A 12709-nucleotide genomic window follows, 5' to 3' on the forward strand; every position below is an offset into this window, starting at 1 on the left:
CTAACCACTATCTTAAAGGTCTCCAGCCGATTCCTCATTTAAGGGTCAAACTCAGCAGCGAGGCTGCGACACTGAAACAGTGGCATCACCTCGACAAAGGTCTACACGGCAGGAGAAGGCACCGCGCTCCCCTCCCGCTGCTGCCCAGGCGGGAGCTTTCCGTGCTCGGAGACCGATTTCCTCCTCCACCTGCGCCGAGAACGCAGCCTGCCCCCGCCACCCCCCTTATCCCTTGTCCCTCGTCGCTCGGCCGCTCCGTGCCGGCGGAGGGAGCGGCGCCCGGCGGGCCGAGAGGGGCCGCACAGCCGCGCCCGCATGCCCAGCACGGCGGGGAGCGGGCACGGCCCGCGGGGCACCGCACGGCAGCACACAGCCCGGGGCATGCAGGAACGGGCACCCAGAGGACACTCACGGGAGCCGCGGCGGAGCCGGGCTGACAGCCGGCCTCCCGCGGCCCCGGAAAAGGAGGGCCGGGCGCTGACGCCGCGCTCCTCCCCCGGCCGGGCGGGGAGCCCGGGGCGGGGAAAGGCGGGGAGAGCAGGGAGAGCGGCCGGGCTGTGCCCTGGAAGCGGAACCGTGGCTGCGGTGACTTCCTGCCTCGGGAGGAAGGAGCGGTGGTTGAAGTTGCGCCTCGGGGTGTGCGCTGGCCCGAGGCAGCGGCGGCGGCCGCCCGGGAGGATGCGGCGGGTGGGTCCGGCGGGCCTCGGCACGGGAGCGGGGCGGTGCCGGCGCCTGGGGCCGCGCCGGGCCGGGGAGCGGGGGCGGCCGGCGGGTGTGGGCTCCGGGGTGGGCTCCGGGTTGGGGTCTGGCTTGGGCTCCGGGTTGGGGTCTCGCCGGAGCTAACGCGGCTCTCCCTGGGGCGGCGGCAGCGGGACGTCGCCCCGGCGGTGTGCGGCTCCCGTGCCCGCACAGCGGGACGTGGCTGCCCGGGAGCTGCTGCCGTGACAGCGCCTGTAAAAGTTCCTGCAAGTGCCTTCCTGCGGAGCCACGGAGACCTTACAGCTTCTTGGCAGCAAGGTCTCGCTCCAGTGTTTAGTTTGTCTCCACTGCCAGATGGAACAATTCCTGCAAATGGGTGCTTGTAGCAGGTGGGGCTGATGGTAACTGTAGAGTTCTAAATGGGCCAAGTGATCGTTTGGAAAAGACTGAACTGGGCGTTTTTCTTCAGTCAAAAAGGAAGCAATTTAACAAGCTTCGAAATTACTGTGTTTTAGGAGCCTATGGTCCCTAGAAAGTGAAGGTTCCAAGTTAAGATATAGCCAACTTTGTTTTGTTGTTGTTTGGGGTTTTTTTTGCACAGTATCATCGTAATTCGAGACATTGAATCGCGATGATACTTTGTACCATTTGTCATCTGGGAGGAGAAATATCGCGGCGGTAAGGGGAAAACATTTTCAGTTATCAATATATACAACTGGATGCAGAGCTGTGGATGTTTGCTGCTTGGAATAAGCAGGACAAGTGACTCGATTTAAAAGCCAGAGCCATAAAATGTGTGACGCTTAATTTATTCTTACTGTACTTTTTCCTTTGTTAAGAGTTGCTATTTTGATGTTATTTTTTCTCTTTTTTCTTTTTTTTTTTCTTTTTTAATGGGTGTTTCTGTAGGACTTTAGTACTAAGAAAGTGTATTTTTCTGGTCCTTACTAAGCTTGTAGGTTTTCTTCCAGATCAGTTCCCCCCTCTGAAACTAACTTCTTATAGTTGAGGACCTAATATTTATACTTACAGATGTCTTCTGAATAAATATGAGTAAATGTAACACTTGTGCAAATCCCGTCAGTGTCTGGAGGAGGTAGAATCTAGGAAAATGAAGTGGAGACATACAGATGTTGTTAGCTATTTCTTAAGAACACAGAGAAAATTTTTTTGTTTGCTTTGAAATCCAAAGTGTCAAGTGAGTGTCAAGATTTAAGGTTATACTCAAGGCTTTTCTTCAGGAAGCAGACATCAAAAACTTGATGGTGCTTCTTAGCACTAGGTTTAAAGCTACTTATGTACTAAAAGTTAGTTTTAAGGTGAGAATGTAATACTTGTTTTTAAGCGCTATATATACACTATGTTAGTAAAATTATTATAATTATATATGTATATTATTATCATATTACAGAATTATCCTACACTGTGTGTTGTATATATGATCCAGGACATTTCATTGTGATTGTTGAACTTCATAATAAGATGTTTTCAAGTTCATCAAATGTCTCTAACAAGGTTAATAGGAAGAGCATGAGTTTCATTAGTGAAGTGGTTGTAACTTTTAAGGGGTTTGGCTCTTATCACTTCTTCTTTCAAGTAACAAGATAAACAGTAAATTACATGTGTAATTCAAAACTATTTTACTCAAAATTCATAAATGGAATTGTCTTTCAGGCAGAGATGAAGCCTGGGAAATCATCACATCTAAAGGTAAATGTTTTATGATATGATTAGTCTATGAAAATAATGCTGTTCAATTTTACAAATATAGACAAAGGCAAAACAACAGAACCTGTGGCGGATACAAGAGTAATTTTAGCTGCCATTCAAAATGAATGAAAAATTGTTCCCTGGTACTTTAAATATATACTTGAATTTTTGTGATTTCTTTTTCAGTTGATAATGGTGTTAACCATTTAAAAATAACATTAGGGCAAAATAGAATATTGTTAAAATGTCTTGATCATAAAGAGGGGGTTTTTTTTCTCAAATTTTTTATTGTGAGTGATTTGTATTTCAGTAGCTACCTTATTTTGGGACTTGTAACTCATCTGATAGAGGTCTGCTATAGTTCCTAGGCTGTGGATTCAACAGTGGAGATGTACAGATATGGGAGCAGGGGTGTGTGTGTATATATCAACATGTGTGTATATCCCAACACAAAACTGAAACTCGCTGCTTCCAAATTTCCTTTCTGTTTTGAGAGACAATACATTTCCATGGCAGTTTAAGCCAAAGGTACAGCAGCAGTCTGGCCAAGTCATACTTGCATTAGGTCTTAACCTTGATTTGGGCTGCACTGCTGTTCCTATATAGCCATAATTCCCCCCGTAAAGCTTTGTATTTCAGTACTGTCTTCTGTTTGTCTTTTAAGCTTACAAGCATCACCAGATAAATAGTTGTAGGAAGTATCAGGATTTCTGAAAGTGAGCCTTTCAAATGCATGTTATCAGAGTGACAAGATGAAAAATGTATCTTAAATGACCTTATGTTTATTTACTTAGCCTTCTACTTAGTTTAAATAATCGGTGATTATGAAATATTGTGAATGCTGTAAAACAGGATTTGACTTCTTGTTACAGGAGAATCTTGTTTTCAAAGTTACAACAATTACATGAAATACAATGCTGTAATACAATATTTCATAAAAAAATATTTTTTTTAGTGACGCAAGCATGACCTCCAAGAACTTAAAGGGGCGAATGCTTCTTGATATGACTGGGACATCACACAGTTACGGGAAGTCTAGGAACAGAAGCAGTCTTGGCTAGAGAGAGGATCAGGTTTGCCCAGGTTGGGTTGGTTGGTGGGTCTGCTCTTCTTCTCAAGTTGACCACATCAGACATCAAAGTCTAAATATGCTGTTCTCCCACTCTCATGCCTTTTCCGGGTTATTCTGGCCTCCTATTAGTCATAAAATTGCAAGAGAAATTCAACACATGCTCTTCATAATTCATGGCAGAGTATTTTCATCATAAGGTATTACATTGTAAACTGCTTGAAAGGTTAGTAATTTCCCATCCAGCATATCAGGAGTGGGAAATAAAGACCAAAAAGAGAATTTTGTGTGTGTTGTCTTGCAGTATGTTGAACAGTCTCAAATCTCATACACTTCAAAAAGTGCTGACCTTACTGCTCACTGAATATTACTATATTTGCTTATCCTTTCTATTTTTGTCCTTCAAGTGGAATTTTTGTTCTATTTGTTTCATCTTCTGCTCTTTAAGATGGTGTTTGGAAGGTGTGTTACTTTGAGTTCTGTAGAAAAGTGTGGATTGTAGCTTTATTGAAAATGAGATTATATTGATTTGGCTTAGAGTCTCTTTTAGGCCTGTATGCTTGTTAGATAGACCATCCTTTTCTGCTCTAGTGATCTTTTAATTGGTATTGAAAGATGGGGAGGAACCTATGAAAAGTTTTGATCTTAGTTTCCTAACTGGCAAATCTTGCAACAAGATGTGAAGGCCTGGAAATGAATGGAACCAGTGAAGTTTCATATTGCTGGGAAAAAACTTTAGTAGTAATGTAGTTATTCAATATGGTGGTGTAGTCAGCTTTATTTAAATATGTAGTGAGAGTGAAACATTTGTGGCTGTGTAGTTTCCTCTTCCTGTTAACTACTTACTGCATGTTGAGCTTTAGTTGTAGGATGTACTAGCTTTGCAATTTCAGTAGCAAAGTATTTGTCTATACCTATATATATATATACACCTATATATATATCAGAAGTAATTGCACAGCAGAAATATCTCAATAGTATAATATATTGATACTATTAGCCTGCTGAAATTAAACTAGAAGTGATGCCCATCTCATAAAACTAACATGGCTTATAAAATCAACTGTGTGTATCAGTCTCCAAATAATAATCCATGGTGTACGTGAGATAGCTGTTGCAAAACTTCATAACTTGTAGTGAGATTTTTATTCTTTGTTGCTTAGTACTTTTGTTTAGCAGTGGGTCTCTTACTCTTGTGAATATCTTGTTGAGAAAAAATTATTGAAGTTTCTTTAATTTTGTAAGAAAGCCAGCAAAATATTGAATAGTGTAGGTAAGGAGAATGGTTTTATTGTCTCATTATCAATGTTCTTATAGGCTTGAAATGTAATGCAGGAAATGCTTGCTAACTTCTTTAGGAAGTTATCTTGAAAATTGAAGTAGCTACTTCATATGTCTTCTAATCATTGTGAGTTCAAGGGAAATGGATCACAGGAATTAAATTTTCCTATAGTCAGTAATTGTGCATACTTGGATATGGATAATAAACATGAATTTATAAACAATATAAAGAACAAAGTTGAGATAACTGCTCTTTAAGACTACCTTATATTTCATCAGTTTTATGTATTTGGAGTAGATGCACTATAAAAAAGCTTAATATCACATTTGGTTTGGTTAATATGTGAATCTTAAGATGTGGCCTATTTATTTTTATTTCTGATTTATTTCTAATTTTTGCTTAAAATAGAGAAGGCAGGTTTTCCTGGTCAGATCTGTGGAATGCAAAGGGTGTAGCTGCAGAGGTCACCTTTTATCACTCAAGCATACCAAGATGGCTGATATAAAATACCTGGATGCATCTCTGCATGTCAAACTCCTTTGGATTTTGAATTCAGATTATGGCTGTGCTATGTCAATTTTAGGAGATTATAACTTTGTGTCAGAAGTGTAACTATTATCTGCTATGTATCTTAGTGTTCTCAAACAAGTGAGTTTGTGTTCCTTCCAGGTAGTGTGATTATTCAAGTCGGTGGTGACTAAATGGTTACTATAGTTTTTGTGTAGGTTTGGCAGTTTTTGTCTGTTTCCATATGAACCAGGAGTGAGACATATCTTTTGGTTGGAAAGGAGGTTTAATCCATTGTCATTAACATAGCTCTCCTCATTTTATGCTGTGTGTATGCTTTTATCATGAGTCTGTTTTCATGTTTGGTATTTTAAGCAGTGCTTTTCATTGATCAGAGAATAATGTAGTTAATGGATGTTTTCAGTGGTCTTGCATGATGATAAAATCTTCCCTCCAGCTAAATACTTCATGCGGATTACTGATCTCATAGTGGAAAACGATTGCTATAAATCATAAGCAATCAAAATATAGCAAAAAAATCTATCATAAGTGGTACATTACCACATACAATGTGGTATCTTAGCATAGAGGAGTCTCTTCTGAGCAGTTCAGGTGTTGCTCTGTAACCACAGTTGATTTAAATGCTGAAAGACAGCCACTAATCCATAGCAGTGCTGGGATGTGTGGTGAGCCTTCACTGGCTGCAGAGTGACGTGCACAGGCTTACTGCATGCTACTTAGCAACATAGAAATAAAGGCTATTTTAATTTGTGCTCTCTGAATTTTAGAGTTACTTATACGAGCAGCTGAACAGCCTTCACAAACTAGTGATACAGTCTGTATGGTTTTTCTCTTGCTTAGTAGGAAAGTCTGAGGGAAAGCAGAGGTTACTGTGATCTCAGTCAACCAGTCTTCTAGTGCTGTTAATGGACTGCCTGCAGAAGTACCATAAATGGGATTTTGTGGAGTTCTAAAGCCTTTCCTTTTGATTGCATTTCTGCTTGTTTTACAGAATCAAAAGGTTTCTGAAACTTCAAAGGTGGTTTGCCACCAAATTTTATGTTAATGCTCCAATACATTGACTTGCTATTAATTAATATTCTACAAGTACAAATGCTTAAATTGCTACCTTTTTCCTTTTCCTATATTTAAATGTATGCATTTGGGTTCTTTTGCAGGATTTACTTGGAGTAAAAGATCACTGACTTCCACAATGGAAAAATCATGGATGCTTTGGACCTTTGCTAAAAGATGGCTACTAGCTTTGGCTTCCTGGTCTTGGAGTCTCTGCCGTATTTGTCTTTTGCCCTTGATAGTGACTTTTCATTTGTACGGAGGCATTATACTCCTTATATTAATATTTGTATCAATAGCAGGTATATTATATAAATTCCAGGATGTTCTGCTTTACTTTCCTGAGCAGCCCTCTTCATCACGCCTTTATGTTCCTATGCCTACTGGTATACCACATGAAAACATCTTCATCAAAACCAAAGATGGAGTTCTTCTCAATCTTATTCTGCTGAGATACACGGGGGACAATGCAGCGTATTCTCCAACCATCATTTACTTTCATGGGAACGCAGGCAACATTGGCCACAGGTTGCCAAATGCTTTGCTAATGCTGGTAAACCTGAAAGTAAACTTAATTCTGGTCGATTATAGAGGTTATGGCAAAAGCGAAGGAGAAGCAAGCGAAGAAGGCTTGTACTTAGATTCTGAGGCTGTCTTAGACTATGTGATGACTCGGTCTGATCTTGATAAAACAAAAATTTTTCTTTTTGGCCGTTCCTTGGGGGGAGCAGTAGCTATTCACTTAGCTTCTGAAAATTCCCATAGGATTTCTGCCATCGTGGTGGAGAATACCTTTCTTAGCATCCCATACATGGCCAGCACTTTGTTCTCTTTCTTTCCGATGAGGTATCTTCCGCTGTGGTGCTACAAAAATAAATTTCTATCCTACAGAAAAATTTCTCAGTGCAGAATGCCTTCTCTCTTCATCTCTGGGTTGTCTGACCAGTTAATTCCACCAGTTATGATGAAGCAACTTTACGAATTATCCCCAGCTCGGACTAAGAGATTGGCAATATTTCCTGATGGAACTCACAATGACACTTGGCAGTGCCAGGGTTATTTCACTGCACTGGAACAGTTCATCAAAGAAGTAATAAAGAGTCACGCCCCTGAAGAAATGGCGAAAACATCGTCTAATGTAACAATAATATAATTAATATTCTTCTTTGGAGTGGAGTGGGGCAAGTACCTGCACTGTACTTTGATTTGTGATAAGTGGTAAAAGAATGTCTGTTTTTAAATGTATGTCATGTCTGTACTTGCCTAAAGAGTGAAATTAAACTTGGAAAGGTCTGATATTTTATTAAGGTGTTCCAGATAACTTTTACATTTGCAGCATTGTAAATGAACCATTTCATGTCTTTCTCATACTTTTTTGGTATCTCTGTCCATATATTCCACTTGTTTGATATGTACAACAGATGCTATTAAAGAAACTTGCTACAAAAGTAGTACAGAATGTATTTAGAACAACGGGAGGCTCTTTGGTATTCACTGCTGTATGTGTGAGCTTTTTGGACAGCCATGGTTAGCACAATGATTAGTTGCTTCTCTTAGAGTTTATTTAATATGTGCCATGCATGAGATTAGTGTTTTATTTCTTGAAATTTTATATTATGCAAAGTGGGAAGACTTTAATGGGCTAAGTAATATAAAATAACATAAATGGTAGAGTATACTTGCAGGTATACTATCCTGGGTTATTACTGGCTTCTATGGTTATGCAAACTTATATATGTCAAACTGCAGCTGAAGATGAAAAGATACTTTCCTTATTTTCATTTGCTGTTTGTATTATAATAGTGCACAGAAGGATGTATGTGCCTAACATCATGACTTCAGGATTTTACTTAGGCAATTTCTGTATAGAAAATAGAAGTAATTTTTGTTGAAAGAGATCAGTGCAATCTAAGCTCCATTCTGCCTCAAGCTCTCTTCACTAATGCACAGGCAAACTATTTGTTAGTACTAGTCTGCTTGTGCATTTGAGGTGATAATTCTTAAGGCAAAATGGGTGGTCATACAAGGTAAAAGTAGGTTTTTGTGTTCAGACTTTTTCGCTGGTGTAGTTAAATGTTTGTGCTCTTTATTTATACCTCCTAAAGAGACAAATTCAAATCATTATCAGTGATCACATGATTAGAGATAAATGTGTACAGTTGCTACAGTAAGGATAATGAAAACGAGCAGATAGCTGTCATTGAGGGTAGGAAGGCTCTGCAGTTACTGATTGACTGGAGCAGCAAGCCAAGGCCAACTGCACAAGGTTCAGCAAGATGAAAGGCTGGGTCCTGCACTTGAGTCACAATCCCATGCATCATTACAGGCTGGGGAAAGAGTGGCTTGAGAGCTGCTCGAAAAGCAACTTGGAGATGCTAGTCAACAGCCTGGCTCTAAGCCCACAGTGTGTCCAAGTGGTCAAGAAGGCCAATGGCATCTTGGCCTCTATCAAAAACAGTGTGGCCAGAAGGACCAGGGCAGTGATCATCCCCCTGTACTTGACATTGGTGAGGCCACACCTCAAGTTCTGTGTTCAGTTCTGGGCCCTTCACTACAAGAAAGCTGGAGCAAGTCCAGAGTTGTATAAAAGAGCGGGGAAGGGTCTGGGGCACAAGTCCTGTGAGGAGCAGCTGAGGGATATGGTGGTGTGTAGTTGAAAGAAAAGGTGGCTCAGGGAGAGACCTCATTGCTCTACAACCACTTGGAAGGAGGCTGTAGTAAAGTGAGGGTCAGCCTCTTCTGGCATGTTTCAAGTGCAAGGATGAGAGGAAATGGCCTTGCATCAAAGAAGGTTCAAATTAGATATTATAAAACAAATTTCACTGGGAGAGTAGTTAGCCATTGGACTAAGTTGCCCAAAGAGGCAGTGGAATCACCAGCTCTGGAATAATTCGCATCATCTGGATGTGGCACTTGGGGATATGGTTTAGGGGTGATTATGGTTGTGTTAGGTTGATGATTGTACTAGATGACCTTGAAGGTCTCTTCCAACCTTGATTCTGTGGTCAAAGACATGCTGCTAGCTTAGTCTCTAATGGAGTGTAGGAGCTGTTTAGATCTCTTCTGCAGGTTTAATTATCATCTGCTGCAGCTGGGCTTGCCTCTTCAAAATATTCTTTTTTAATGGAAAGAACAAATTGGAAAATCTTCCACGCAATCTTTAAAGTTGCCCTTTGGATTCAAATTTTTAAGTAAACTTTTCTGCCATGTTGTCCTGATTCAGAAAAGCATCTCAGCACATGCTTAAAATCTGTTTAAGCTTGTGCTTAAATTCCCTGGTTTAATAAAACTGCTTTCCTGAACTGGTGCCTTAATGGTTATGCCTCCTAATGGAATTATAGTTCTTAGGTACATGTGGGTAATAGTTGTCAGCAGTTTGTAGGTAGGACGATACATCTTTTCATAAATTTGGTTGGTTTTGTTGTTTTTTTTTTTTAAATAAACATTTACATACCAGCAGTTGCTGCTTTCTCTGGTAAGCAAAGTATCTTGTGATAATAGTAATATTACTATTATCTTGTGTAATAGTAGTATCCTGTGATACTATTATTAAGGTTTTCATAGAGTTGATTGAAGAAAAACTATACATCTTTGTGGGTCTATAGATGTAAAAACATAGAGCATACTTTTCAATCTGAGTGAAACCAAAACTATCTTTTCAGCCTTACAGTAGTGATACTTTTGAGGTTTTTTTTTTCCTTTTGGGGAGAGGGGTACTTAGGCAAAGTATATTGGAGAAGTTTGACTGAGGGCTGGAAGATGAGGCTATGTTTGTACAGTAGAAAGGAGTTGATAGACACAGCATTGCCTTTCCTTGATGTATTCTACAGTGAGATGTAAGCTGCTTGCATAGATAGTTTCATCTTCTTCACATTGCTTTCAAATAGAGGTGGAGGGAGAGAAGGAAAATTAGCAGTCTATTACTTTTCTAAAATTCAGTTGATGAAGCCAAAAGAGTAGATTAATTGTTTGACACAGAATGAAGAGAAAGTAGTTAATTCAGAAGTTGTCATATAAAATACCATTGTGGGGGTGAGGGAGGGTGCTCACAAAGCATCAATTTCTAATGTAACATAGCATGTAACCCCACTTCCCACCAATCAAAACAAAACTCTCAACCCCAGAATACCCCTGGTATTATGTGGTACTTGTATGCAAATTAAGTGTTCCTATTTGAGCACACAGTTGCTCAAACAAAGTCAAATGTGTTTTGTTAGATTATGGCAATCTGAAACTCTTCAAAGTGGGCTGTATCTAAACATTGCTTTTTATTATCAAGCCATATATGTTTTCATTATATTGTCTGCAGGACATAAATATGAAACTTTAATTTTTCAGGTATTGGGTATGAGTTGACACAATTATCATATATGCATCCTTTATACTTGTGTGGTTTCTTCCAGCTTCCACATATGCACAGTTTTGTTTCTCACTTAATGAGTTGGCCACATACACTTGTGAATAAATGTTTTATGCCATTGCATTGGTTATGAAGTCCACTGAAGAAAAATAGGAGGGAAGTGATATTTTTATGCAAGTATTCCACTGCTCTGCATACAATTCTTTAAGGGAAGGAGGGAGGAAGAAGGGGGAGGAAATTTGTTCTGACAAGTGAAGACTTGTTTTTATTTCATGGACTGTGTGACGGAAACCACGGTTATCTGCTGCTAAAAACTGAACTGCAAGCAACATAGTAATAATAACTTTAAATTGCCAAATGGTGTGTTATGATACTGGTGCATTTATTTTATTTAATACCATTTGTGTATAGATGTTTCCCAAATATTTGTCCTGTAGATATGAATTTCTAGTTTGAGAAGAAGTCGAGTTCTTTTCACAGGGTTGTAAGAAAGCCTTAGTTTAAATATGTTCATTAAAGGAATTTTCTAAGAAGAAATTTACGTTAAAAAAAAAAAGTAAAAACAAAATTCCTGGGGAGGGGTCAGGAGTTGAACAGCCATAGCAGTAGAGTTCCTTGTAAGAAAGCATAAAACCTTGTGTATGCACACTTGTGGTTTTAATTAGTGGAAATACTTGAGGCTTCCTACTAACCCAAGTTTACATTCCCAGAATTTGTTTCTGAAATGTGAAATGCAGAGAGATAAGCTGTGCTTTCTTCTGGAGAAACATTAACTGGTTTAGCTGCCCTCATGTCCATTTCTCAGGTAAAATTAGAAATAGAGCACAAATGCATTTGGTAGGCTACGGACAATCTGTCAGCTGAAGGGCAGAAGGATTAACTATTTATACAAAATATGCATATCAGCATCTCTAAGCTAATTGGGTCATGCTGGATATTCACACTGAAGAATGCAAGGCACAATTGAGAGCCCAAGGTATGGTCTTTTCTGTTAGCAAAAAGATGCAGACATACCTCCAAAATGTATTTCATCAGTTCTTGAAAAATGCATTTTATTTTTGTTAATGACAGGCAATTTTGCTAGGGGCACTTCTGCCAAATATAAAATCAGTGCCTCTTGCATGTAGTGGGATTCAGCCTGATGTATCCCATTAGGTATAATTTGCAATGCCATCCTGCTTGTATAATTTAGAGTAGAACCCCACAGAAGTGTAAATAGAGATAGCATATTGAAGTTCTAAATAACACTTATGTTTTGAATTCAGAAACTGTCACTGATTATGAGATGCAAGCTTTTTATTTGATTTTTCTTTAATATATAGTTAAACCAAAACTGTCTTATGAAGTATTCTTAAGTTTTGTAGACAAGGCATAAATGTTATTGTATATGTGCTAATTGTGGCAAAGTTTTACATTATCATTCTAGTTGGTTTTTACAATAAAGTTAATTTTACAAAAAACACTTTTCTATTTTTATGTACTGACATATGCAATAAATTGATACATTAAAAGTGCTGTTAATGTCTTATTCTAGTTTGTGGCCTGTCTTCAGTGTGTTTGCATAGTAACAGATCAACCCCAAGGTATCATTTTCAGTGATTGACTAAAGTCAGAGAACATGGTCTAGACATCGTTAGATGTGGCCTTTGTGGAAAGCTATTATATCAGGGGAAAAAGCATATTACAAATATATTTCTAAGCTTTGTCATGCATCCTCACTTTCAGGAAGTGTTAGTAAGTAAAACTGATATGTGGTGGCATCACTTTCTAACACAATTTGCATTTCAAAATTTCTCTGTTCTCTGGGGGTCTGAGACATGGTCTAAATATTATGTCCATTAGGAAGTATTTTGAAGTGTTTCTGAGTACTTTTACCACCTATGCTTGTAATATTTTACATGTAAATTTTAAATCCTATAATGCCACCCAGATTTATAGTTCATTCATACAGATGGAGTGGGATACTCAGTCTGAATTTCTACTTTCATTCAGAGTTTACAGTGCATTA

At 39.2% G+C, this 12709-nt stretch overlaps 2 protein-coding genes across 10 annotated transcripts in view; one reads left to right on the forward strand and one right to left on the reverse strand.

Annotated features, from left to right (window-relative positions):
• The window catches only part of LIG4 (DNA ligase 4), a 59287-nt gene extending 58764 nt beyond the window's left edge, over positions 1 to 523 (reverse strand). For 2 of the 3 annotated variants that reach the window (XM_085581974.1, XM_021546587.3), the window contains exon 1: positions 413 to 523. The gene's annotated coding sequence lies outside the window, so the exon portion shown is untranslated. Of the gene's footprint in view, positions 1 to 89; positions 289 to 412 lie in introns of those variants that run through there. The other variant, XM_021546588.4, reaches the window with a different exon arrangement.
• A 72-nt stretch (positions 524 to 595) lies between these two features.
• ABHD13 (abhydrolase domain containing 13) lies at positions 596 to 12216 on the forward strand. Of its 7 annotated transcripts, none has more exons than XM_085582126.1 (4): positions 596 to 687; positions 2374 to 2409; positions 3365 to 3492; positions 6446 to 12216. In XM_085582126.1, the coding sequence occupies exon 4, from the start codon at positions 6481 to 6483 to the stop codon at positions 7492 to 7494; it is 1014 nt and encodes a 337-aa protein (XP_085438252.1). In that variant the 5' UTR covers positions 596 to 687; positions 2374 to 2409; positions 3365 to 3492; positions 6446 to 6480; the 3' UTR covers positions 7495 to 12216. The 7 variants fall into 7 exon arrangements, with proteins under 7 accessions (XP_085438252.1, XP_085438243.1, XP_085438269.1 ...); XM_085582117.1 differs by having other exon boundaries at positions 3365 to 3482; XM_085582143.1 differs by having other exon boundaries at positions 2378 to 2409; positions 3365 to 3482.
• Positions 12217 to 12709: the final 493 nt, after the last annotated feature.

The sequence above is a fragment of the Lonchura striata genome, chromosome 1 (genome assembly GCF_050655825.1).
Source record: "Lonchura striata isolate lonStrDom1 chromosome 1, ASM5065582v1, whole genome shotgun sequence".
Taxonomy (NCBI): domain Eukaryota; kingdom Metazoa; phylum Chordata; class Aves; order Passeriformes; family Estrildidae; genus Lonchura; species Lonchura striata.